General features: G+C 39.7%; 2 protein-coding genes across 10 annotated transcripts in view; both read left to right on the forward strand.

Annotated features, from left to right (window-relative positions):
• EXOC1 (exocyst complex component 1) overlaps positions 1-8,209 on the forward strand; it is a 33,647-nt gene extending 25,438 nt beyond the window's left edge. For all 7 annotated transcript variants that reach the window (XM_088130899.1, XM_088130905.1, XM_088130910.1 and 4 more), the window contains 8 exons: positions 266-429; positions 1,055-1,165; positions 1,256-1,332; positions 2,790-3,018; positions 3,492-3,675; positions 4,834-5,033; positions 6,496-6,690; positions 7,208-8,209. In XM_088130899.1, the coding sequence (XP_087987025.1) occupies positions 266-429; positions 1,055-1,165; positions 1,256-1,332; positions 2,790-3,018; positions 3,492-3,675; positions 4,834-5,033; positions 6,496-6,690; positions 7,208-7,360 (1,313 nt within the window). In that variant the 3' untranslated portion in view covers positions 7,361-8,209. The remainder of the gene's footprint in view (positions 1-265; positions 430-1,054; positions 1,166-1,255; positions 1,333-2,789; positions 3,019-3,491; positions 3,676-4,833; positions 5,034-6,495; positions 6,691-7,207) is intronic.
• Positions 8,210-10,675: 2,466 nt separating this feature from the next.
• The window catches only part of CEP135 (centrosomal protein 135), a 56,361-nt gene continuing 42,848 nt past the window's right edge, over positions 10,676-24,188 (forward strand). For all 3 annotated transcript variants that reach the window (XM_025168114.2, XM_088130926.1, XM_088130932.1), the window contains exons 1-6: positions 10,676-11,155; positions 12,063-12,187; positions 14,823-15,013; positions 19,667-19,834; positions 22,802-22,943; positions 23,524-23,608. In XM_025168114.2, the coding sequence (XP_025023882.1) occupies positions 12,075-12,187; positions 14,823-15,013; positions 19,667-19,834; positions 22,802-22,943; positions 23,524-23,608 (699 nt within the window). In that variant the 5' untranslated portion in view covers positions 10,676-11,155; positions 12,063-12,074. The remainder of the gene's footprint in view (positions 11,156-12,062; positions 12,188-14,822; positions 15,014-19,666; positions 19,835-22,801; positions 22,944-23,523; positions 23,609-24,188) is intronic.

Consider the following 24,188-nt stretch of genomic DNA (forward strand, 5'->3'; position numbering starts at 1 on the left):
GCCTTTCTGTCTACCCCTTACTTGTGCTCTTTTCTGGAATGCTGGTGGCACTAGTTCCTATATTGGCAGCCCCCAAATGTCTGTCACTACGTGTGCACTTCTGAATCAGTTTATTTGTCTTCAGTGAAGCAATGGGGGAACACCAGAATAGTTTGTTTATTCTGTAGGAAAAGCATTCATAATATGCAGCTAGATGAGGAAATTGTTTTTAATGTGTGATGCTGACTGTGATGCAACTTCTTATCTAGCTTGTGTTATGTCATAGGCCTTCATGGAAGCTCTGGGAAATTGACCGGCTCAACATCTAGCCTGAACAAACTCTCCGTTCAGAGTTCAGGAAATCGCAGATCTCAATCATCCTCGTTGCTGGATATGGGAAACATGTCAACTTCTGACCTTGATGTAGCCGATAGGACTAAGTTTGATAAGGTAATGCAAGAATTCTGGGTAAAATTGCATACCAGTTACCGCACCCAAAAAATACTAATTGAACACACACAAGTGCCATTGCAGCTTTCTTGTTTCATGTGGACCAAGTATTTCTAGCCCTTTCCCACATCGCAAAGGTATTATCATCTGGGAGGAGCCATGCTGCAACTCTTCCCTTCATCCATGTTGTTCCTCCCAGAATTTGAAGCAGGGCCAATGGAAGAAGGACATTCAGTGGGTTCACCTTCCAGGATTCCCAGAACTTCCTCTCTGGCCTTTTCAGCATGCGGAGATGCCAGATGGCAGCAGCTCCTATATTATCAGGATAGAAGAAGAGGCTCTGAATAGGCTAGAGGCTGATCTCCAGAGAAATATGTTTTTTATGCAATACTTAAAAATATTCAATATTAATATTTTTAGTTCTTAATGTTTTAAGCAGTTTTTAATTTTTTTTAAAAAAACAGCTGTTTCCTGAGTTATTTTTGTCTTTCCCTCCTTCCTCTAATAGCTTCTTATGACCACAGGCACATTCAATTTAAGATGTTTCCATTGCTTTTAAATTGGACATAATGGCAACAGGCTGTGTGTGTTTGTGTGTGTTAAATGTCTGTTTTGATCTTCATAGATTTTTGAACAGGTCTTAAGTGAATTAGAGCCCCTCTGTCTGGCAGAACAAGACTTCATTAGTAAATTCTTTAAACTTCAACAGCATCTCAGCATTCCTGGAACACCAATGGTATGAGTCTCAATTTGGAAATTATTGATTAAGAACTAAATGGCTGTGACCTTAGTGTGATTTCCATCTAAATCTTCACTTCTTTTCCAGAGTGATACTGAGGAGACAGATGGAGGAACTTTATCAAGAGCACACAATATTGGTGGGCTGCAGTCAGCATCCTCAGAGTATGTTTCTAGTTATCAGGGTTATCTTTTGAACATGAAAAACTGCTTGTATCTTGAATAAAGTGTAAGCCTTAGAAGTTGCCCAGGACTTTTTGGGAAGTTAGCGGCATATCAATCACATAAATAAATAAATGTGCTGCTTATGTGACAATGAAAAATCTAAAAAATAAAAACAGCAGTAAATCTGTTTAGTGTTGCCTTAAGCATAAAATATTTTACTTGCATTAGTCTGCTCATAAATAAGGAAATGGCAGGATTTTATATATAGCATTGGACTTCGTGGTGAATCTTCTGAAAAATTCCTCCCAGACTTATTTGAAACTACATAATGGTAATATGATCTTAGCAAATGGCAGCAGGTGGATGACTTTGTCTGGGCTCAGAAAGTAAGAAAGATTGGGCCTGGTTAGTATTAGAGCTCTAGAGCAGGGTGAGAAGTTGAAAAATGTGCTGGAAGAAGGCGAAGGCAAAGATTTTCGTAATGATGCCAAGAAAGCTGCACGAACCTGCCATGAAGTCTCCAGGAGTTGAGCTTGTCTTGATTTGACAGTCTTGATCTTTTTAATGGTAGTATGCTAAATTCTGTGAATTAGGCAAGTTGTTCTATCCCTGAAGTGTTGGCACTGAATGAATGAAGCTCAAATACGTGATCAGAATTGGTTAGCGTGAATAGAAGGGGAAAGTGACTAATTTTGCTGCAGGATCAGAGGGAGATGGCCATTGGAAGTCTTTGGAATTAAGAGTGGGGCAAAAGTGATAACACAATACTCAAAAGAGAGGGCAGAATTCTAGGCAGAGCATATGCTTGTTATACAAAAGTTCCTAATCCTGGATATTTCATAGTGGGTAAAGGCATTGTTGTAAAATCAACCACACTCAGTTGGGTGGACAAATTGCTTCAGCTGGGAAAAGGCAGTTTTCTGTGAACTAGAATTGTGGGGGAGCTTTTAAAATCAGAAATGCATTGAGGTAGTAGACGGTAACTTTAATTGACGGTGAGATGATTTAATTGATGGCCATATTCTCTTTCTGGTGTTCTTTATCCCCCAAGGAGCCAGGCTGCAGGGAAGGGACAAGTGACTCTTCCTATAATCATGTCCAGAGGACTTTAAAAAGTAAGCTGGGAGCAACATGAAGCTGGCCATATAACCACAGGTTGCCCCACTCTGTTTTAAGATGATAGCACTGTTTCATTAAAATAGATCAATGTTTTTCCAACTTGGCACTGGCTGGGGAATTCTGGGAGGTGAGGTCCTCACATCTTAAAGTTGCCAAGTTGGAAAAACACTGAAACAGATCAGCGCTGCTTTTTTCATAAGGCTCTGTACCAGCAAATCTAAAAATGAATGGTGACTTATAAATTAAAAATAATCAAATATGACCTTAAAATGTACATTAAATCTCAATACTTGCTGAATACTCATAATAAATATTGATGTCCATGCCATATGTTGCAGGAATCATATGATCCGGCAAATGATGATAAAAATATTTCGCTGCGTTGAACTGGAACTGAATAACCTCATTGCTCTGGGGGACAAGATTGACAGCTTTAATTCCCTCTATATGCTAGTGAAAATGAGTCATCATGTGTGGACAGCACAGAATGTGGATCCAACGTCCTTCCTTAGCACAACTCTTGGAAATGTTTTAGTGACAGTCAAACGAAACTTTGATAAATGCATTGTAAGTTTTAAGGAGTTTGATGATTAGGGTTTGCAGTGTTTGCATGCCAGTTAGGAAACTCTATAAAATTCAAGGTTCAGGGTAAGACCATAAGATGGGGTCACCTGCTCTGTGCTTTGGCATTCCCATAGTGTGTGACAGCTGAGTATTTGTATAGATATTTAGCCTCTTAAATAGAGCCCTTTTCCTCTCAAAATGATTTGGGTGTGAGGACAAAGCAAGATGATGCACGTGGAATGAATACACATGCATGCACATGTGCGCACACACACACACACTGATCTTGTGCATGCATATATTTGTGTAACAAATACAGAGGAATCTTAATACGCCTTGACAATCTTGTTTTCTGAATATGACTAGGGTCCCTGCGTTTTATGGTTAGATCTGTTGTTTATCAGAGAGCAGAGTTGTCTGTGTGGAGATAAGAGTTTAAGATAAAAACATGGCTGACCTTCCTTTTTTCATTTTAGAGTAATCAGATAAAACAGATGGAAGATGTAAAGATATCCAAGAAGAGTAAAGTTGGAATTCTTCCCTTTGTTGCTGAATTTGAAGAGTTTGCAGCCTTGGCTGAATCTATATTCAGAAATGCTGAACGCAGAGGAGATCTAGATAAAGCTTACCTGAAACTTATTCGTGGAGTTTTTGCTAATGGTAAAATCTCTTTTCTGAAAGTCAGTGGTCTGCTATGTCATAAGTAACCTCAATTTGTTGAAGAATCGGGCTGTAGTCTTATATTGCTGAATCTTCATATATATTATAGCACTACAAGTCACTTTTAAATAATTTTTGCCTTTGATCTGTCACTTGAGAGTTTGTACCTGTCAGTCATGGTATTAAGTGATTCAGTATTTCATCTCATTTCTTTAAAACACTGTTGCCAACTCCCACATTCAGATGTGGAGTTACTTAGCTTATAGGAGCAGTCATCAAACAAACGAACAAAATACATGATCTAGCTGAATCTAGGGAATTTAAAGGAATTATGGCTTGAGCATGCCCACTGAATTCTGTGGCTTTATGGAACTCTAAGTCATAAATGTGGTTTGCTTGATTTTGACTTGGTATGCTGTTCAGGCCCAATCCTTGTCTATCACTTTATAAGTTATTCGATTCTCACCAGTTGTGGTTAAACAAACCATGGCCTCGTGTGATGTTTGTGGCACTTAGAAGTGTTTAATTGGGTGTGTCTCTTTTTCTTTTTTGTTTATTTATCAATATAGGCACCTGAAAACTTCTCTAAGATTACATTATTGTACTTTGAACTCAGGAACCCTAGTATCTTAATTTAAAAATTACATGAACGTTGTGATAATGATAATATTCTTTATGTGAACTGATGAGAGACCTGTTTGATTGTGGCAGCATACAAATTGTTTAATAAATAAATAAATAAGCCACATTTTTTAACCAGGAGAGATAACAACAACAATAATAATGTCTTGTCTGATTCAAATAATTTATTTTAATAATGATGATAATAATGAGAGACATATCTGATTTTAAGTGTACTGTAGTATATTAAAATCTCTATTCTATCCTAGAAATGATATTAAAGTTTGCTTTCATAATGATACCTTCTTTTCTATTAGTTTCTTTCCTTTCACTGTCATATTTTCTTTTTTTTTAATAGCTACTAGTTAAGACCTTTTCCTTTTGTTGCCTGCTATTCTTTACAGTTAACCCTTTTTCTTATATTCCGAAATTTATCACAATAATCTCCTGACTTGAAAAATAACTACAGTAATCATTGCTCTTTGATATTTTGTTGTGATTATGTCTGCATGGGATGTATTACTTTTATTTTTGTAGTTGAGAAAGTAGCAAATGAAAGCCAAAAGACTCCTCGGGATGTGGTTATGATGGAGAACTTTCACCACATCTTTGCAACACTCTCTCGTTTGAAGATCTCCTGTCTAGAAGCCGAGAAAAAAGAAGCTAAACAGAAATACACAGATCACTTACAGTCATATGTGATCTACTCTTTGGGACAGCCACTTGAAAAATTAAATGTAAGAAATGTTTTTTATATCTTTAATTTTGGGTTAAAACCAGAAATACATATTTTCATAGATATTCCCCTACAACACAAATGAAGCTTTCTCTCCTTCATTAAATACTATATTTTCCAAATCATTTAAATAATGTGAAACTAATCTCTAAGAGCAAGTTTCTGAGGGTGGGGAGAAGAGATAAAGTTATTCCCTCTTGATAGTTCTGGATTAATTGTTACATGAATGCTGATAACAAATTGAACATTTCCAATTTGGGTTTTGTAATCCCTCACTGAATAATTGATTAAGTGCCATCATAAATAGAAGCTAAATAATGTGAGATGTTAATTGAATACATTAGCCAGATTGCTGGTTTAATACTTATTCTATGACAGCAGCAAAATCTCTAATTGTTGGAAAATTGCATAAACCAGCTTTCCTCATACTTGATGGCCTTCAGATGTGCCAGAACTGCAGTACCCAGAATTCCCAGCTAGTATGGTCATTATGGTGTAGTATAATGTCCACTGCTGATCTAGATGGATAATGACATCTATTTCCTGGCAAATAAAGCAGACCTTTCAGTGTTTTTAATCAGTTTTTAACACAGAAATGCACAAGCCACATATTGTATTTTTAATGAGAACAGGAAAAACTGTTAAGTATAGGGCATATTAACTATATTTATTTTTATGTAATTTTATTTAAGTTTCTATTTAATTTAAATCCAATCAAATTTAGTTTCTCAAGTATGGCTCCCACTCTCTACTCAAAGGTAAAATAAAGTCTGTGCCACTCTATTTTAATGTTATAACAGTATGACTTGCTATTAGATACTTAAGGTCAAGTTACCATTCTTTGTTTGTGAATGTAAGCATTAAGGGCATCTGCCCACAAAGACTTTGCATCAGCACTGCGATCCTATGATATTGCCTCTGAGAGTTGATTTGTTTCTTGCGTGGCTGAAATTGCAGCAAATCTAGCCTTTTTTATTAACAAAGAAACAGAAATAAAACAAATTTCTATAGAATTTATAAGCAATCTGTAACTCATTTCCCAAATTATAGGGGTTTCTGCATCACCACACATCCTACCTTCTAGGTTTCAGATCTTTCATGGGAAAATGTGGTTGAACATCTTCCCAGCTTCCCCTTATAGCAATTGGTTGGATCGTATTTATGTATGTACTGTATGTATATATGAATGAATGAATGACAAGCAAATGCAAACAACATAAATTTAAATGAAACAGGGAAAATAAAATATATTTTATTTTCCTTATACATGAGTGGGGAGGATGGGATTTTTGTTACTGGAGAACCTGTGGGAGCTCAGGGTGGAGCAGTGATTTTTGCTCCTGGTTCTGGACACTACAAGGTTGGAAGATGCTGGCGGATTGTTGTGGAACAGTTTTGGAAGCATCGGGGCATGGAAGCTGTGGCAATGTGGAAGTGACCTCAATTATGATATTTCACTGCAGCACTTCTTTGAGGGTGTTGAAGCACGTGTGGCACAAGGTGTGAGAGAAGAGGAAGTGAGCTACCAGTTGGCCTTCAATAAACAAGAGCTAAGAAAGGTTATTAAGGAGTATCCTGGCAAGGAAGTGAAAAAGGGATTGGACAATCTTTATAAAAAGGTGGACAAACATCTGTGTGAAGAAGAAAATTTACTTCAGGTAATATAAGAAGGCAGACTAAAAGAGGGAATCTAATTTTAAAAGTTTTATGGCTTCCTTAATGTGTCTTTTAATCAGAATGAAATACCACAAGAATGAAATGTGGATTATACTAGTTTGGTTTATAGTATGTACTGTTAGGACTTGAATGAACTGCAGAACAAAACATCCTTTGTAGCAAGCTAAGGAGAAACACTCTTCTCCCTTATACGTTAATAGTTTATGCAGAGATAAGTTTTTGTATGAAGGCATATGCAGTCATATCATTTAAAGTAAATCATTTACTTAAGTAAAGTAAATTAGTAAGCTATCATTTAAGTAAAGCAGTTCAGACATAGGTTAGTATCTCAGTGGAAACTCACCTTGTGCCTCAAGCGCATGAAATTGCATGAAATTAAATGCACATTCCCTTGGTACTTCTGGAACGTAACACTGAAAGCATTCAATGTGACATGACCTGTGGAGTTTTGGACTGGAGCTTTTCAGTTATTAAAGCTTCCTTTTTTCTTTCTGGTAGGTGGTGTGGCATTCTATGCAAGATGAATTCATACGGCAGTACAAGCATTTTGAAGGCTTAATAGCACGTTGCTATCCTGGTTCTGGAATTACTATGGAATTCACTATTCAGGATATTTTAGATTACTTCTCCAGTATTGCACAGTCACACTGAAATTTGCCTGGTGCAAAGCAAGATAAGCTCACAAAGTTGCTGGAAAGCATTGCTGACACTGGAAGTTTATTTTGAGGAATGGAAGTGTAAGGGTGTTCTTAATTATCTTCATGCATATGAACTACGACTACTTAGGCCAGCTTTCCTCAATGTTATGCTGATGTATATGTGTTGGACTACAGCTCTGAGAATTCACAGCCAGTATGGCCGTTGGACACACTGGCTGGGAATTCTGAGAGTTCTAGTCCATTCAATTGGAAAACTAGCCTAGGTAGATATATTGCCTAACTGCTGGAAAAAAATTGTTGAAATATACATTTTCACATGTAACTGGTATGTCAAATGTACATTTATTATACTAAACTCATCTGCTTTCCTAATCCTTTGCTTTTAGAAATTAATATTTAAGTATAGAGATTATATAAATATCTGTGTTGTTTTGGGAATCAGTGCATGTTAATATATAGATTGATAGGATATCTGAGCTTTTGAGAATCAATTTACATGATTATGTAATTGCCATTATTTAGATTTGAAGTAAAAAAAAAGTTCTTTACAAAGAAAATACTTATTTCCTGAGGGAGATTATTAGCTGTGGCACAAAAGAAAAAAGGCTTTATTTCTCCAGATGAAGCAGCCAGTGATTGTACTTGAAGTAATGTTCAGTGCATTGATTGAGGTTTCCTTGGCAACACTGAAATTTTTAGATTTAAGCATCATAACTGTAAATTTGTTCAGATGGCTGTATTTAGAAAGAAAAATGCAAGATGCTACCCTTCTGGAAAAAGTCTGCTGAAATTCAAAATGTCTTTTAGGTTTTCTGAGCTCTCTTTGTGTTATCATTCTACCCTAGTATTGTAATCTTTAACTCACTTGGGCACAGAATGCACTTGCAAATGTATTTGCCTTTCTTAGTTTCTTCCTCACTGTTCTGTTTTAGCTCAAGCTACTTTATATATCTTCAGTCGATGCAGATTCCATGTGCTATGGAAATTATGTTTTCTCACCTACTGGTTTCATAATTATTACTGGTAGAAATGATGTGGAAGCTGGACTACCTCTTTGCAACACTTTCACTGTCCCCCCACCCTTCTTTCTATTTAGAAGCAAGAAAGGAATTCGTAGAAATGCTTGACTGCTTCCCTCTCACAAGGCTGTTTTTACACCATGTACTTTCGAATGACCATATAAAAAAAAACCTGAACTAGCATGTGATAGCTACAGTTGTCATGCTATTTGATCACACTATAAACACAAATGATAAAGTGTACTTTGCTTTCAAAGAAGCATTATTTATTTCTATGCCACTCTTCCCCCCAGAGGAACTCAACAGGTACCTTTCTAATTCTTAGGCCTAAGAACCATTTGTTCATATTACTTTCATTTCAGTTGGGCAGCTTCAATTTGATGGCCCTCAGAACATTACTGTATCCAGGCAAATGTCAAATACTTGCACAGCCTCTCCTGATTCAAATCTAAAGGAAAAATTGAGTTGGAGAACAAAATAAGAATAAAATGTTACCATACTGATAATACTGTACAAATTTGTCCTGCAGTTACAAAACTCTTGATGTATTTTATATTCTAAACAGTATATATTATGGTGCCGTTAAAATGTGGTCATAAATAACAATTGCATTTGCAAAAAAACCCCGCCAGTTTGCATTGAAATGGTGTAGAATGATGGGAGTCTCTCATTTTTATATTTAAGATTTGTAATCTAATATTAGCAATCAATAGAAAAAAAGGAGAACTTTGAGAAATTTCATTGGCTTCCTTGATAGTTCAGCTTGGGATCACAAGAAGCAATGGTCTGTCAACCAGATTAACAAGACAGTTTTTTGCATGCTTGGGTAGATCTCGTGTACCCATCAAGAAATTCATTGGTATCCAACTGCTCAGAAACTTGGCACTCACCAAACTTTAATGTGCCACATTTTTCAAAGATGGTTTCTTTTTTTTAAGCGAAGCTAGCGTGCTGGAAAGGAGAGCACCAGCCTCAAGCATTAATCATCCTGATTTTCAACATCTCATTAGAGTAGAAAGCCAGAGTCTAAAATAAATTCCAGATGGCTTCAGTTCTGGGTTCCGCATAGGCACTTCCGAAGCATTCTTAGGAAATAAAAAATCACAGTTGGGCCTGCAATCTTGCAAGGATAGATTATTGGTTAAATGGGTATCTAGAGATTGGCCATCACAACCATGTTGCCAAGTAGCTGCCCTCAAATTTCTACCTGTGCCTGGAAGTTCAAGAAAGTGGCATGGAAGGGAGATTGGAGGTTTCTCTTAGAAGATCTTTGGGTTAAGCTGGGATCAGTTGTGCAAAGGCTACCTGCTCATCAGTCAAGATTTATAAGAGAATTTTGATTTTGGAAGCTCTTGGAATTCTGGGGGTCTGTGTTTTGTATTACAACATAGACTCAAGCCAAGATTTCAGGCCAACTAGGGAGATGCCCGTCTCTTCTGGAAATGTATTTCAATGGTAATACAGATGAAGAGTAGTGGCTAACAAAAAAACTTGATCCTTTTCCCATCCTCGGTGAATCCACTTGTCATGGCTCTGCCTCCCTCTTGAGCTGCATGAAATCTAACAGGAAGATAGTGAACCAATTAGGAAAGTTAACAGAATGAATGTGTTGCCTTTAAAAGTCAGGCATCCCAAGTGGTGTGGAGCTGAAGACTTATTCCCTGAATTTGGGAGAGAAACAGTTTTTACCTTTGCAAAGGGGGCTTCTTAGCCTACTGGAAAACATGAACCACCCAGTAATTCAGGCAAAGCAAAAAGCCTTTATTAAGGGAGGGGTGGTCAAGTCTTTTTATAGGGTACAGAAACAGATGATACATACATTCGGTATACATGTATTACATACGGAAAGCAAGTAATACATTGATTACACATGAGAATTGAACGACAGAAAACACTGGTTACAGATAACATTCCATAAGTGGCAAATTAATGGGTTACATCGCTTTCTTTACCAGCCAGGTTTGTATCTTTAAAACTTGCAAGTGTATTCAAGGACTTTTCAGAATACGCTGTCTATTGTTCAGTTGCTGAAAAGGCAAGTTCTTGTATACCAAAAGAAACAGCCTTGGCCCAGAAGAAAAATACGCTTTCCTAAAGTTAGAAAAGAGGCCTAGACTGCCATGTTAAAAAAGCTTAAAAAAAAAGCTAATTCCAGATAACAAATGTATTCTCTATACTTGGACATGGAGATTTCTATCTGGATGCAAAGAATATTTCCTAGGCAGGAGATTCAAAAGATCGAAAAAAAGCATGATTTTTTTTTTTTTAAATCCAGCTGTGCCATCAGCCTGAGTTGAAGATCCCAAGTCCCGTTTTCTTTCCAAAGGATGGGCTGCCAGTTCCCCCAGACGCCAGCAGGGGCCGCTGTGCGGACGCGAGACGTTTACACTTGTCAGTTGCTTTCCAACGCTCGCGCTCGACTGGTTGCTGGGGCGACCCGGGGAGGAAGTCGCCCACCCTCCGCGCGCCATTTTCAAACGGCTCCTTCGACCCATCCGCTGGCCTTCTGGCGGCGGCGAAGAAGGAGGGAAGAGGAAGCTGGAGTCGAGCCGTCCCTACCTCCAAGGCTTGATGAGGGGCGAGACGTGTGGGACAGCAGCAATGGCTCTCCCGCGTCCGAACGAGGCCGCGATTTGAGGCCGCGGGGCTCCGTTTCCATAGCGACTAGATGACGGTAGAAGAATGACGTCGCCCCGAAGGGAGTAGCATCCGAAAGGGGTCAGGCTTGCTAGGCCTTGAGAGCGGGGCGCCTGGGGAGGCCTCAGCAGGTTCGTGCGATTGTTGCAGGGCGCCCCCAGTCGCAGTTCTCGGGCAGGGTGGCCGCAAGCTCTCCGTTTAAACCCTCGCCTCCAGGCCATCCCTTTGCCTCTGTATCCGGTCCTCGGATACCTTTCACCTTCCTTCTTCCTTTCTGCCCTGACCTGCTCCCTTCGCTTCTGTATTACTCCCTTTATAGCATAATGTGCTTTCCAAGTTTGGGCATGTAATTTCTAGAAGCAGCTTTGGAGCTCAGGGTGGCGTGTCTCATGGAAAGTGTTATATTCACCCTGTCCTTAATCCAAGACAGAACGAGTGGCCCTAGTAAGGACTGAATAGGATTTGAACTTCTGTCTCCCCAAATGATTTTTTTAGTAACTGGCATGAATCTCTTCTCCTGACTGCCTGAATGTATATAGAAGCTTGGTATAGTGGTTAAGTTCCAAGCCTAGAAACCAGGAGACTGAGTTCTAGGCCTCCTTTAGGCATGAAAGGCTGCTGGGTGACTGAGCCAGTCACTTTCAGTCCAACCCACCTCACAGGGTTGTTGTGGGGAAAATAGAAGGCAGGAGTATTAGGTATGTTCATGCCTTGAGTTATGTATAAAAAGGTGGGATAAAAATATTATAATGATAATAATAAAGTTTTAAGGCTGCTGATAACACTGGATTGTGTTGCCATGGCCAGGTGTGAACTTTGTTATTTGATTAGGTCAGTAAGGGTTTGGTTTGGACCCACACCCTCCCCTGTTGACCTCCTCTAGTAATCTGAACTGCCATAGCACCTTCTTTGCTATGACTTTACCCAGTGCTGGCAAGCATATGGCTTGGTCCTTCAAGTTCACGTTTTAGCGCATGGTAATTTGTATTGGTTTTAATGATTTGCTGGTTCACTTTTTTAACCAAATTTTTTGTTTAGAAAATCTTCACAATGACTACAGCTGCAGAGAGGAAGTTTGTTAATTTAAGGAAACGACTGGATCAGCTGGGATATCGACAACCACTGGGAGTGGAAAGTTTGCCTCTGGTGGAAAAGCTTTTCAGGTATTAAAAAAGGAATAGAAAAAAAAAATACTTGTAGGAGCTTTGAGATTGGTACAAATTTTTGATTATGAGGAATTTGACCATTTTGTGGAATGGGTTTATCAAAGCAAATATTCTGTTTCACCAAAATGCAATTAAATAATTTCAAAAACTATTGTAATTAATTGTATAGAAGCATTTTTGTATTAGTAAGTGCTTGGAATGAAGAGCTGTGTGCAGACAGTTTAGTAGGCACATTTCTGTAATAAATAAAAATGATGTGCACATAGTGCAAATATGCTGGCTATTAAAACCACTACTTACTTTGAATCAATCTTCAATAAGTTTTTTTTTTTAAGGTAGAAAGTTAATTTTCAAGCATCAAATTTCATGTTGACTACAGGCTTATAAGCATGCAATTTTGTTGTCAACAATATGGAAATGGTTTGCTTTTGTTTTTTTCAAGATACTTCTTTAACTTCCCAGTCTAGTTTACAGCCATGATATCTCCTGTAGTTTCCCAGCTAAGCACTAACCAGCCTTGTTCTTAGTTTTTTCAAAATCAGCCAGTCATTTGGTACTGCCATCTTCTGTAGTACCTTGCCACCTGTGGGTGACTGAGCCTGTGTTTGAGAATGTGCAAGTCATGTGACTTCCAGTTGGGTCCAAAGTTGCCTTAGGACCTTGGATCTACTTTTTGCCATTGACAGGTTTTTTACACTTATGCAACTCCAATTTAGAAGGAATTTTTCTTTGATTACTTTGTCTACAAAAATCTTTTTCTATATTTGCCTTTTAATTATTTCACAATTTGTTGATTGTAGAGTATATTTTTAGTTCATATGGAACACTCTCAAGTCTGCTTAAGAAATTATTTTTATAGTAATTTTATTAAAGATTACAATTTATAACAATAAAAACTAATACAAACTAAAAAAAGAAAAGAAAAAGAAAAAATAGAAGGTGCAGAAAAGAAAAAAGACAAAAATAGAAAAGAAAGAAAAAATAAGAATATAGTAAAGTAAAAAAATATATAAAGAAGTGACTTCCCCCTTCATCACAAGTATAAACAATTTTAGTAACTTATCACCTTCTCTTAAAATACAAATGATCTCTTATTCCCATATTCCATCTCTTATCTATAACCAAATCCTTAAAATCTCATTTCAGTCCTGATGTCAACAAAACTCCGTTAAGAATTACCAGAAGTAACAAATAATCTGCTATCATTTAGGAAGTCCCTGAAGACATGGTTATGTCATCAGGCCAGGGGATCTTTGGGAACTGGAGACATTCTTAGATGGCTTCTCTATGATTGATATTCTGCTCTCTCCGTGGGGTTTATATATTTTAAAATTTAAAATTTTAAAACTTTTTGATAATGTTGCATATTAATAACTTTATCTTTTATAATGATTGTTTTTATCTACGTGTTATTTTATTCAATCGTTGTATGCCACCCAGAGTTGTTTTGTGTGAGATGGGCGGTTATATAAATGTGATATATAAATAAATAAACAAATAAATAAACTCACCTGGTACTGTAAAACCTGTCAGTCTAAAGGTTCCTAATACAGGTAGTCCTCGCTTAATGACCACAATTGGGAGTGGAATTTAGGTCACTAAGTGATGTGGTCGTTAAGTGAATCATGTGACCGGACCTGATTTTACAACCTTTTTTGAGGCAGTCGTTAAGCAATTCATGTGATTAAGTGAATCATGATTCCCCACTGATTTTGCTTGCCGAAAGCCAGCTGGGAAGGTTGCAAATGGAGATCATGTAACTCCGGGATGCTGCAGCCGTTGTAAGTGTGAGCTGGTTGCTAAGTGCCTGGATCACGATCACTTCACTGCAGGGGTGCTGCGACATGATGGGCATTGGTTGTAAGTCACTTTTTTAGCACCATTATAACTTTGAACGGTCGCTAAATGCATGGTTGTTAAGCGAAGACTACCTGTAGCTGAAAGGCAGTTAACAAGCAATTTCTAAAAGTGATTAGAAAAGAAAGTATGCAAACCCAGTGTCCTTTCAAAGGCGCTGACCACGGTTTGAGCAAGATGATTGTTCCCTCTTCTCCAGAGCTCTAAATCCGCCAGAGACCATTGTGTTGTGGTCTCCTTGTAAGGAGCAACTGTCAGAAGCATTTGTGGGTGATTTTTCCTTGTCCAGAGAGAAATTATGCCACTTTTAGCAGAGCCGTCTTCAGTTCATCATTTCTTCCCTGGAAGCCTCAAGTCTACTTAAGAAATTCTAGAACAAATTCTTGTCTGCAGCCTTATATTGCAGAAGAATCTGATTTTCAGGAAAACTGTTTTCTTGTTTCTCTGAAGACACCTACGGTTTTTGCTAAACCTCTTCTGAAAAATTCCTGGATCAGGTACAATAAAACTCTTTATGGGGAGATAGCCCAGTTCAGCAATTTATAAGGCATTATTATTCCCCTTTTCAGGAAGGATGTAAGATTTTTCTTGCACTTTTATTTCCTATTTTGCATGCACACTAAGAAAGAAAACATATTAGAATTGATTACTAATTAAAATAACTTCAAAATGTATGGATACTATTCTAATATGTGGTGATTTAACATGTAGGAAATTATAAGTATAGTTTCAATATTTGTTCGATATTCTAATTATTTGTTTTATTGAATTTTAGCGACCTTGTTCATACAACTGAGAGCCTCCGGAGTACAAAATTATCTGCTGGAAAAATTGAAAAAGAATGCAGTAACTTTGATGTTGTTCTGGAACCTTATCGAGAAGAAAATGCTAGGCTCACACGTGAAAATAATGAATTGCACTTAGAAGTTCTGAAACTGAAAGAGCAATTGGAAGAACAGGTCAAAGGTAATACAATTTTTTTTTTTAAATTCTAGTCAAGATTTTGTAATCTGTCTTTGCTATCTGTTTTTAGCTAACTAAACAGTGTTGTCACTGATTCTGCAAATCCTCTCCCTTGATACTATACTTAAGAATCCTGTTCAAGACATGCGGCATTTCCTACTGCCCTCTTCCACACCTTCAAGCTCAAAAGGGAAACGCAGGCAGTGGTACTACACTTTACTGTTTCGAATTTTGGATTAATTTGGGAAGAAGGTAAAAGAAGAGGCTGAATTCAGCTTGTACAATTAATTTCTATTTAAAATGTGGAATCAAAACGCAGGACTCAAATGCAAAATAATTAAGGCTACATTGCAGTGTTTATTAGACAGTGCGCACTGGAGGAGACCCACCAAGGGTTAGCGGGAGACACTCCCCTGCAGGCAAAATGGATACCCTGATATTTATACAGTTCTACAAGAAGGGGAAGAGAAAAAGAATGCATACACATACATATTCATATGATGATGCAGGCATACCTAAATAAGTAATACTTCTCAAGTTACTTTCTGCCCCTCTGTTATCTGCTATCTACAAGGAAAACAATAGTGTCACAAGGAAGAAGAAACAAATTAGTTCAAGGTGCCAAATGCCAGGAAGAAACAAATTAATTCAAGGTGCCAAATGCCAGGAAGAACACATCCTCCTTCAAGACAGATACCTTGGTATATGGGGATGTTTGTGATAAGGCTTTTTACAACCAGCCTAGTTCCCACCAGCTTCAAGGGTGCTGCACATTCATCTGAGGCTTCTAAAAACATGCTTCTTTCATCCAAAGGTATGTTTTCCTCACAAAAAGATCAGGCAACTACTGAATTTTTTTTGTGCAAGTACATGCAGATCAGGAATCTGGAAACAATTTTTAGGAAACTGGGTTTGAGTTGAATATTAATCAGGTAATCCTTGCTTACCGACCGTAATTGGGACCAGGAACTCCGTTGCTAAGTGATACAGTCATACAGCACAATGTTGTGTGACCACGCCAACTTAAGATGGCAGTTCCGATAGTTCCAGTTGCCGTCGTAAGCGAATCCTGCGTGGTCACAGCATCCTGCGGTCACACAATCACTATTTGTGACCTCCTGCCGGCTTCCCCATTGACCGTGCTTGTTGGAAGCTTGTAGTGAAGGTTTCAAATGGTGATTATGTGATGTGGGACGCTGTGATGTCATATTGTGAGCTGATCGTTGAGCACCCAAATTGCAATCACATGACCGCAGGGTTGCTACAATGGCCACAACTACAAGGACCTGTTGTAAGTATCCCTTGTTCAGCACCAAACAGTTGCTGAATGGGTGGACATTTGTCTGTCTGTCTGTCTGTCTGTCTGTCTGTCTGTCTGTCTATCTATCTATCTATCTATCTATCAAATTTATATCACTGCCCAACTTCCCCACAAGGATGGACTCTGGGCAGTTCACAACCAACAGTTTAAAACCAATAAAAACATAAGTAATACAGTATAAAATACAATTATTAAATATAATAAAATCCAAGTGATGGTGGTATTATTTCAGCCTGTGACCAGATAATATTGGTCAAAGGTAAGACTAGGGAACCAGCCATCCCCAAAACTGACTATTCCCATCCCCACCCCATGCATAATGACAAAACCAGGTCTTCAGTTTTTTTTCTGAAGTCTGAAAGGGAGGGGGCCAATCTCACTTCTGGGGGAAGGATGTTCCAAAGGGCAGGGGCTGCTGCAGAGAAGGCTCGCCTCATGGACCCTATCAGATGAAATTCTCTTGCAGGCAGGGTCCATAGTATGCCCTCTCTGCATGACCAGGTGGGACAGGTTGATGTAACCGGGATGATACAGTCCTTCAGGTACCCTGGACCCATGCCACATAGGGCTTTAAAGGTGATAACCAACACCTTGAATTGGACCCGGAAGCAAACTGGCATCCAATGCAGCTCACGGAGCAAAGGTGTTATATGTGCTGATCTTGATGTACCTAAAATCGTCCATGAAGCCGCATTCTGGACCAGTTGAAGCTTTCGGATACTCTTCAAGGGTAGCCCCATGTAGAGCGCATTACAGTAGACTATATGGGAGATGACCATGGCATGAGTGACTGTTCATGGGGCCTCTCAGTCCAGGAAAGGGCGTAACTGGCGGATAACACGAAGTTGTGCAAAGGCCCTCCTGGCCATGACTGCCACCTGCTCTTCAAGCAGGAGTTGTAAGTCCAAGAGGACTCCCAAGTTACACACTGGGTCTGTCTGGGGCAGTGCCCCCCATCCAGAACCAAAGATGGCAAATTCCTAGGGACCGAGGGGCCATTAACCCACAGCCACTCTGTCTTGCCAGGGTTCAGCTGAAGCCTGTTGTTCCCCATCCAGACCCCCACAGCCTCCAGGCACCTGGAAAGGGCAGCCACAGCACCACTTACCTCCCCCAGGATGGAGATGTATAACTGAGTATCATTGGCATATTGATGATACCTCACCCCGTGGAAATGGATGATCTCACCCAGCGGTTTCATGTAGATGTTAAAAAGGAGAGGAGAGAGTACTGAACCCTGCGGCACCCCATAAAGGAGGGGCTGTGGGCCTGATCTCTCCTTCCCTATCAACACCGACTAGGACCGGCCCTGGAGGAAGGAGGTGAACCAATGCAAAACTATGCCGCCCACCCCCAATTCCCTGAGTCGGTCCAGAAGGATACCATGGTCGATGGTATCGAAAGCCACTGAGGTCAAGGAGAGCCAGGATGGATGCACCACCTCCATCCCACCCCTGCCAGAGATCATCCATAAGTGTGACCAATGCTGTTTCTGTTCCATATCCGGGCCTGAAACCTGACTGAAAGGGGTCTAGATAATCTCTATCATCCAGAATCCTCTGGAGCTGCAGTGCCACCACCTCAACCACCTTCCCCATATAGGGGAGGTGGGAGACTGACCGAAAATTATCCAGAACAGTAGCGTCCAACGATGGTTTCTTGAGGGGGCGCACCAGTGCCTCCTTAAAGGTCGCAGGGAACATCCCCTCTCTCAAGGATGTATTAACCATCGCCAGGACCCAACCACACATCCCCTCTCTGGCTGCCCTCACCAGCCATAAGGGACATGGATCTAAAAGGCATGTGGTGGCATTTACAGTCCGGAGGATCCTGTCCACTTCCTCAGGACCAACAGGATCAAACTAGTCCCAGATAACTCGGCAAAGACATTCCCCAGGTATCTTGTCAGACCATGCCTCATGCTTGGGGTCCAACTTAGAACGGATCTGAGCGACTTTATCCTGCAGATGCTCAGAAAATTCCTTAGCACTGCCCTGTAGATGGTTTTCTGAACCCCCTCTCCCCAACAGGGATTGGGTGATTCTAAACAGGGCCGCTGGGCAGCATTCTGTGGATGCAATAAGAGTGGAGAAATATTGACATTTTGCCTCTCTTACCGCCACAAGGTAGGCCTTAACCGTGGCTCTAGCTTGTGTTTGGTCGGGTTCGGTCCTTGTCTTCTTCCAGTGGCACTCCAGACTCCAGGCGTCTCTTAACCTCTTCAGAACCCTCAGCTCCTCCGTGAACCATGGGGAGCGACGGGCCCGGATGGGTAAGAGGCATGATCCTGTCCAAGGCCCCGGGTGCCGCCCTATTCCAGGCAGCAGCCAGGGCCTCCGCTGGACCGTGCAGCAAGACCTCGGGGATAACCCCCAGCTCCTTCTGAAACCCTAATGGGTCCATCAGTTGCCAGGGGCGGACTGATTGAATAGGTCCTGCCTCCCTGCAGAGGGGGCGGCATACGAGAACCTCAAGGCCACCAGGGCATGATCTGACCATGGCAACGGGGAAAGATGTAACTCTCCCTTCAGGTCACATTGCCACTGCTCCAACAAGAAGACTAAATCCGGTGTGAGTCCACTGTCTTGAGTCGGGTCCCAAATAATCTGAGTCAGGCCCATGGCCGTCATGGTGGCCGTGAAGTACATTAAGCGAGAACTACCTGTATATTGTACAGAATCACATTTTAATGTACAAATTCTTGTAGAATTCAATATAGTAGCTTAGTAATCTATCTAAATATATACTTTTATATGAGTGCTCTTCAATTTGTATAGATTCCCTAATATTTAAGAGAAATAAAACTATTTTTCAGATTATTTTGGAAAAAACATTATGTATTATTTGTTCAAAGTTGACATTTTTAAAAACCCAATAGAATCTGAATTTGACAATAGAATTAATTCTTTTCCTGATAATTAAATCATTGATAATGCCAGTAATTTAGTTCAACCTTAACCATTTTCTCATTATCATAATGAATGCAACATTTTTGGAGTGGTGAGCATGTATACTCAATTTTGAGATGCTCCCAAAATGACTATTATAGTGGTGTTCTCTATTAAAACAGGAGGCATGGCCAGTCATGCAATGTTCCTTTGCTTTTCTCCATATTGTCTAGAACTCCCAGAATGTACTCTACTTCCCCTCCCTTTCTTTCTGACCAACTGGGCTGCATCAACCTACCATTCTTATTTCTTAACAAAGCTGTTCTAGAGCCATTCTTGGAAATAAAGATGATGCTGACATTTTGTTTTTCAACATGCTAGCTTCCTATGCATTTTTATTTTATTTTTTTAAAGTCAAATAGGGCAAAGAATTTTTTTTCCTCACAGATTTGAAAGCTACTTTGAGGAAATTTGAACATGAGAATTCAGACATGAAATTTTTGAATAATCAATATATACATAAAATGAGATCATTAGAAAAAGAAAACAAAGCCAAGACTGACAAAATCCAACAGCTTCAAGAAAAAAATCTACAAGCTGTGGTACAGACACCAGGTACGTTGCCAACTTATGTGCTCATCATTTTGGTTTGCTAATTCTTTTAGTGGGCTTTAATTCTGAGTACTCTTACTATTCTTTAAGTATCTTTACTGTTTCTTTGGCTCTGGTCAGTTTAAGGTAAGCAAGGTATCAGTTTAAGCACTTGATTCAGAACCAGCATGTGCAAAGCAAATAAATGAGTATTTGTTTCAATGGACTCTGGTACTGTTTCTCTAAAGAGATTCAGTAACTTTCCTGTTTAGGCTTCAAATGAGATGTAAACCATCTTTATTTTGTTGTTCTCTGAGCGCCAGATACAAATTCTGTCTTCCTATTTTTATGCTCTATTCAGTTCTCAGTTTTATTGTGTAAAACCTATTTTAGTGACTCATATACTAATTTGCTTGACAATAACAACCTCTAACTAACGTTGGTGGATCTCAGAAATGCTAAGCATGGTTGGACCTGTTTAGTACTTGGATGGGAGTACCAGTAGACAAGATTGGGAAGAAAAATGGAAAAAGAATCCTTGAAAGAAGCAGTGGCAAACTGCTTCTACGTTACTGCCAAAGAAACATGTCCACCAGGAGTCAAGCTTGACCCAAGGGAGACTATAGCTTTGTGAACTGTATATTATATTTTTAAACATTATATATCTAGTCTGTTTTGAATTGGGGGGGGTGAAGGGAGAGGAAGCCAGATCATCTTTTTAGATGATCAATACTTATAGGCTATAAACCAGCTATTGATGAGATAAGTCTTTCACTTAAAACTCCCCCAAGACTGGGAATTTTAGATGGTGAAATGATGCCTTAACTGTCAGCAAGGCTTAAGTTACTCATTTTACTCCTTAAAATCCTTCATCACCACTTTCCACTGTGAATCAGAAACATGACTCCATCCACTTGGGAAAAAAAATTAAAAATGTTTTGGGGTCTACAAAACAGGTCCTGGGAGTCACATCAAGACTACAGGTTGCCCCACCACTATTTTATGTATTCTTATGTCCTTAGTATTTCTTAATCATGCATCATTTTTTATTGCAGCTCAAAGATTGAATATCTATGTTATAAATTTTTAATTAGTACATGATTAAATGTATTATTTGGTGTTCACATAATCACAACAAGATCTTATTTAAAGTGTCACTGATAAGTAGCTTTACTTCAAAAACATGAAATCCTGCAATTTCTAATTTATACAGTGGTACAGTAGAGTCTCGCTTATCCGACATAAACGGGCCGGCAGAACGTCAGATAAGTGAAAATGTCGGATAACACACAGTAACGATTGAGTGCGGTAAAAAAAAAAAAAAACGATCCGCATACAATAACAAACTGCACTGAGCAACCATTAGGAAAGGCGAGACATGACCGACACATGAGTCATAGGCTAGACGCGCGCACCTGCTTCACCTGTTGCAATCGATTTTTGCGTTGCAGCACTGCACTGTCAGAAGCAACAAGAAAGAGTACACTCACGCTCGCAAACAAGCGGCACACTTTTCTCATCGCCAATTTATGCGTGTTGTGTTTTTTTTAGGGGCATCGGATATGTCGGCTAAGCGAAGGTCGGTTAAACAAGACTCTACTGTACCTCGGTTCACGAACTTAATTCGGTCCACGATTCTGATCGTGAACCAAATCAAATTTTCCCATAAGGTTCAGTGTAAATAAGGTTAATCCGTTCTGAACCATATGTTTTTTTTAACCACAAAAATATGAAACAAAGTACAGTACAGTACAGTATGAAGAGAGAGAATACTAACCTTGCTTGAGGCGACTTCTGGCGTGGAGGACAGGAAGGCGGGTGGGGAGGCGGTTATTGTTTGGAGGGAGAGTCCCCCTCCAAAAGGACATCAGGGAGATCTCCTTCAGGGGTTTCCTCTCTTCTTTGTCTCTTAGCTGCAGGCTGAGTTTTGGCGAAAAATCTGTCTAATGTGACTTGTTTTTTCCTGCGCTGCATAACCCTCTGGAAATGAAAGACCAGTAGCGGCTTAATCTTCAGCTTGGCGCTTGCGTTCACACACAGCAAAAGGGTCAATCTTTCCTTCATGGGGTTGTGCCCCGGCAGTGCCTTTTCCTCCTGCGTGATATAGGTTCTGTTCGTCGTCTTCTTCCAGAAGAACCGTTTCATCGCAGTTGAACAGTTGTTGAGCGACATATCCTTCCGCCTTCATGAATTCCGCGAATTCTTTCTTGTAGGCTTCTGCAGCTGCCTTGTCAGAACTGGAAGCCTCACCATGTCTTGTCACACTGTGGATGCCACTTCTTTTGCAGAATTTATCAAACCAGCCTGTACTGGCTTTCAATTCTTCACTTGTTGCGCTTGTAGAGGGGTTTTTTTGCAGTAAATCACTGTGCAATTTCCTGGCTTTTTCACAGATCATAGCTTCACTAACACTATCACCTGCCAGCTGTTTCTCATTCAACCACACTAACAAAAGTTTTTCCACCTCTCTCGGCACTTGTGTCCTCTGCTTGGTTAACATTGTTACTCCTTTTGCCACATCAGCTCCTTTGATGGCATCTTTATTCTTCAAAATAGTGGAGATTGTCGACTTTGCCATCTTGTACTCTGAGGCCAGATCAGTCACACGAATACCACGTTCATGCTTTTCTACAATTTCCTTCTTCAATTCAATGGTTATTTTCTTCAAAACCTTATTCTTGCCATTCTTGCTCTGCACTTTCTTTTTACTACCATGCTTGCTCTGCACTTTCTTTGGAGCCACGCTAAAAAGCACACCAAAAAGCTTCACAGCCAGTGTCTGTCTGCAACTGCGATCTTGCCTACAGGAAGCCACGACCACGTGTAAGAGCAGGGAAGATGGCCGTGGGTCATGTTTGCGAATGGAAGCAAAATTTTGCGAATGCTGCTGTTAGTGAACCGAATTGTTCGTGAACAGAAGCGTTCGTGAACCGAGGTATTACTGTATATACATAAGTCCAAACTTCGGGTTATACACATTTATCTTTGCAGGTGGTAGGAAACGAAATATTCCATTTCGACGTCAGCGTATGCAAATAGATCAGCCAGTTCCTCCTTCAGGAATTGGCACATATCCAGTTCCTCAGCCAGATGACCCATATATTGCAGATCTTCTTCAAGTGGCTGACAACAGGTGATTAATCATTAACAATATTTCAAGGGTCGTATCAATCATTGACACTAGGGGCGGGATGGGGAGGTTGTACAGTTTTAGAAAAAATGCACAATTCATACATATATAGTTATGTTTCCCTATATTTGGGTGACAAGCAGAACATTTCTACATAGATATTTACTTACCATATCATTTAGTAGATTAGATTGGAAGAGTATAGTGGAGACCTTATAATAGCTCATCTGCTTCCTTTTTCCCTTTTATATATCAAGTCTAGAAGTGATATAGTTTCTTTAATAAGTTGGGGTCTTGTTGGAGAGAAAAAGGGTTTTGGATTTTGTGAAACCATGTTTCTCTCAATCTTCCATCAGTTCATTTTTTCCCTGGTGATCTTCTTTTGCCACAAATTGTGGAGACTTCATTCTGTAATGCACAAACATGACAACGTAGGCCTATATATAACTCTGAGTCTCCTTACCAGGGAAGGATTCTAAAGTTCTAAGGAAAGCTTTTTTCATGAATATAGTTAAGAAGTAGCAGTCTATGTGTATGACAGAGACAAGATGAAGGTGGTTTATGTATGTATCAAATATTTCAGAATTCATGAGCTGCAGCTTGAAGTAGATGACTTGCAGGAAAAACTAGAGATAGCTGAACGTGAAATGAAAAATTACAGCAAACAGGTATATTAAGTTCTTAATATTTTCATCTATCTATTCTCTAATACCATCTATAGTTTCTGTAGTGTTGAAGGTGAGTTGTTTATTATTCAATTTTGTCCTCCCTCCCTCCCTCTCTCTCTCTCTCTGTCTCTCTCTCTTCCCCTCCCCCCCGCCTCCTATTGTCCTACCACAACAAACCTGTGAGGTGGGTTGGGCTGAGACAATATGATTGGCCCTAAGTCACCCAGCTGGCTTTCATACTTAAGGGAGGCCAGAACTCATAGTCTCTTGGTTTCCAGGCCAGCACTACACCAAACTTACTTTCATCTCTTAATAGAGATGAATCCATGCACAGATCATTCCATGCACAGAGCAGCTAGTTTCTTATGGTCTGTGTCCAGATTGAAATATGCTCATTTCTATCCCTGAACTGAAATGTGCAAGTCCTAGGCAGAAGGCGGGGAAAGAACTGAGAGGACAGCAGGAAATAGAATTTCAGCAATAACTGGGGGTGGTATGAAAAGAAAAAGGTGGTAACATTGGGGCTGGGAAGGCTGTTTGGGTTTTGGGTTCAAATGCACCATATTCAACTTTCCCAACT

This window comes from Python bivittatus, unplaced genomic scaffold, assembly GCF_059951505.1.
Source record: "Python bivittatus isolate LINGU-HERP-01145 unplaced genomic scaffold, Pbiv_v1 ctg000070_np1212, whole genome shotgun sequence".
NCBI classification, from domain to species: Eukaryota; Metazoa; Chordata; class Lepidosauria; order Squamata; family Pythonidae; genus Python; species Python bivittatus.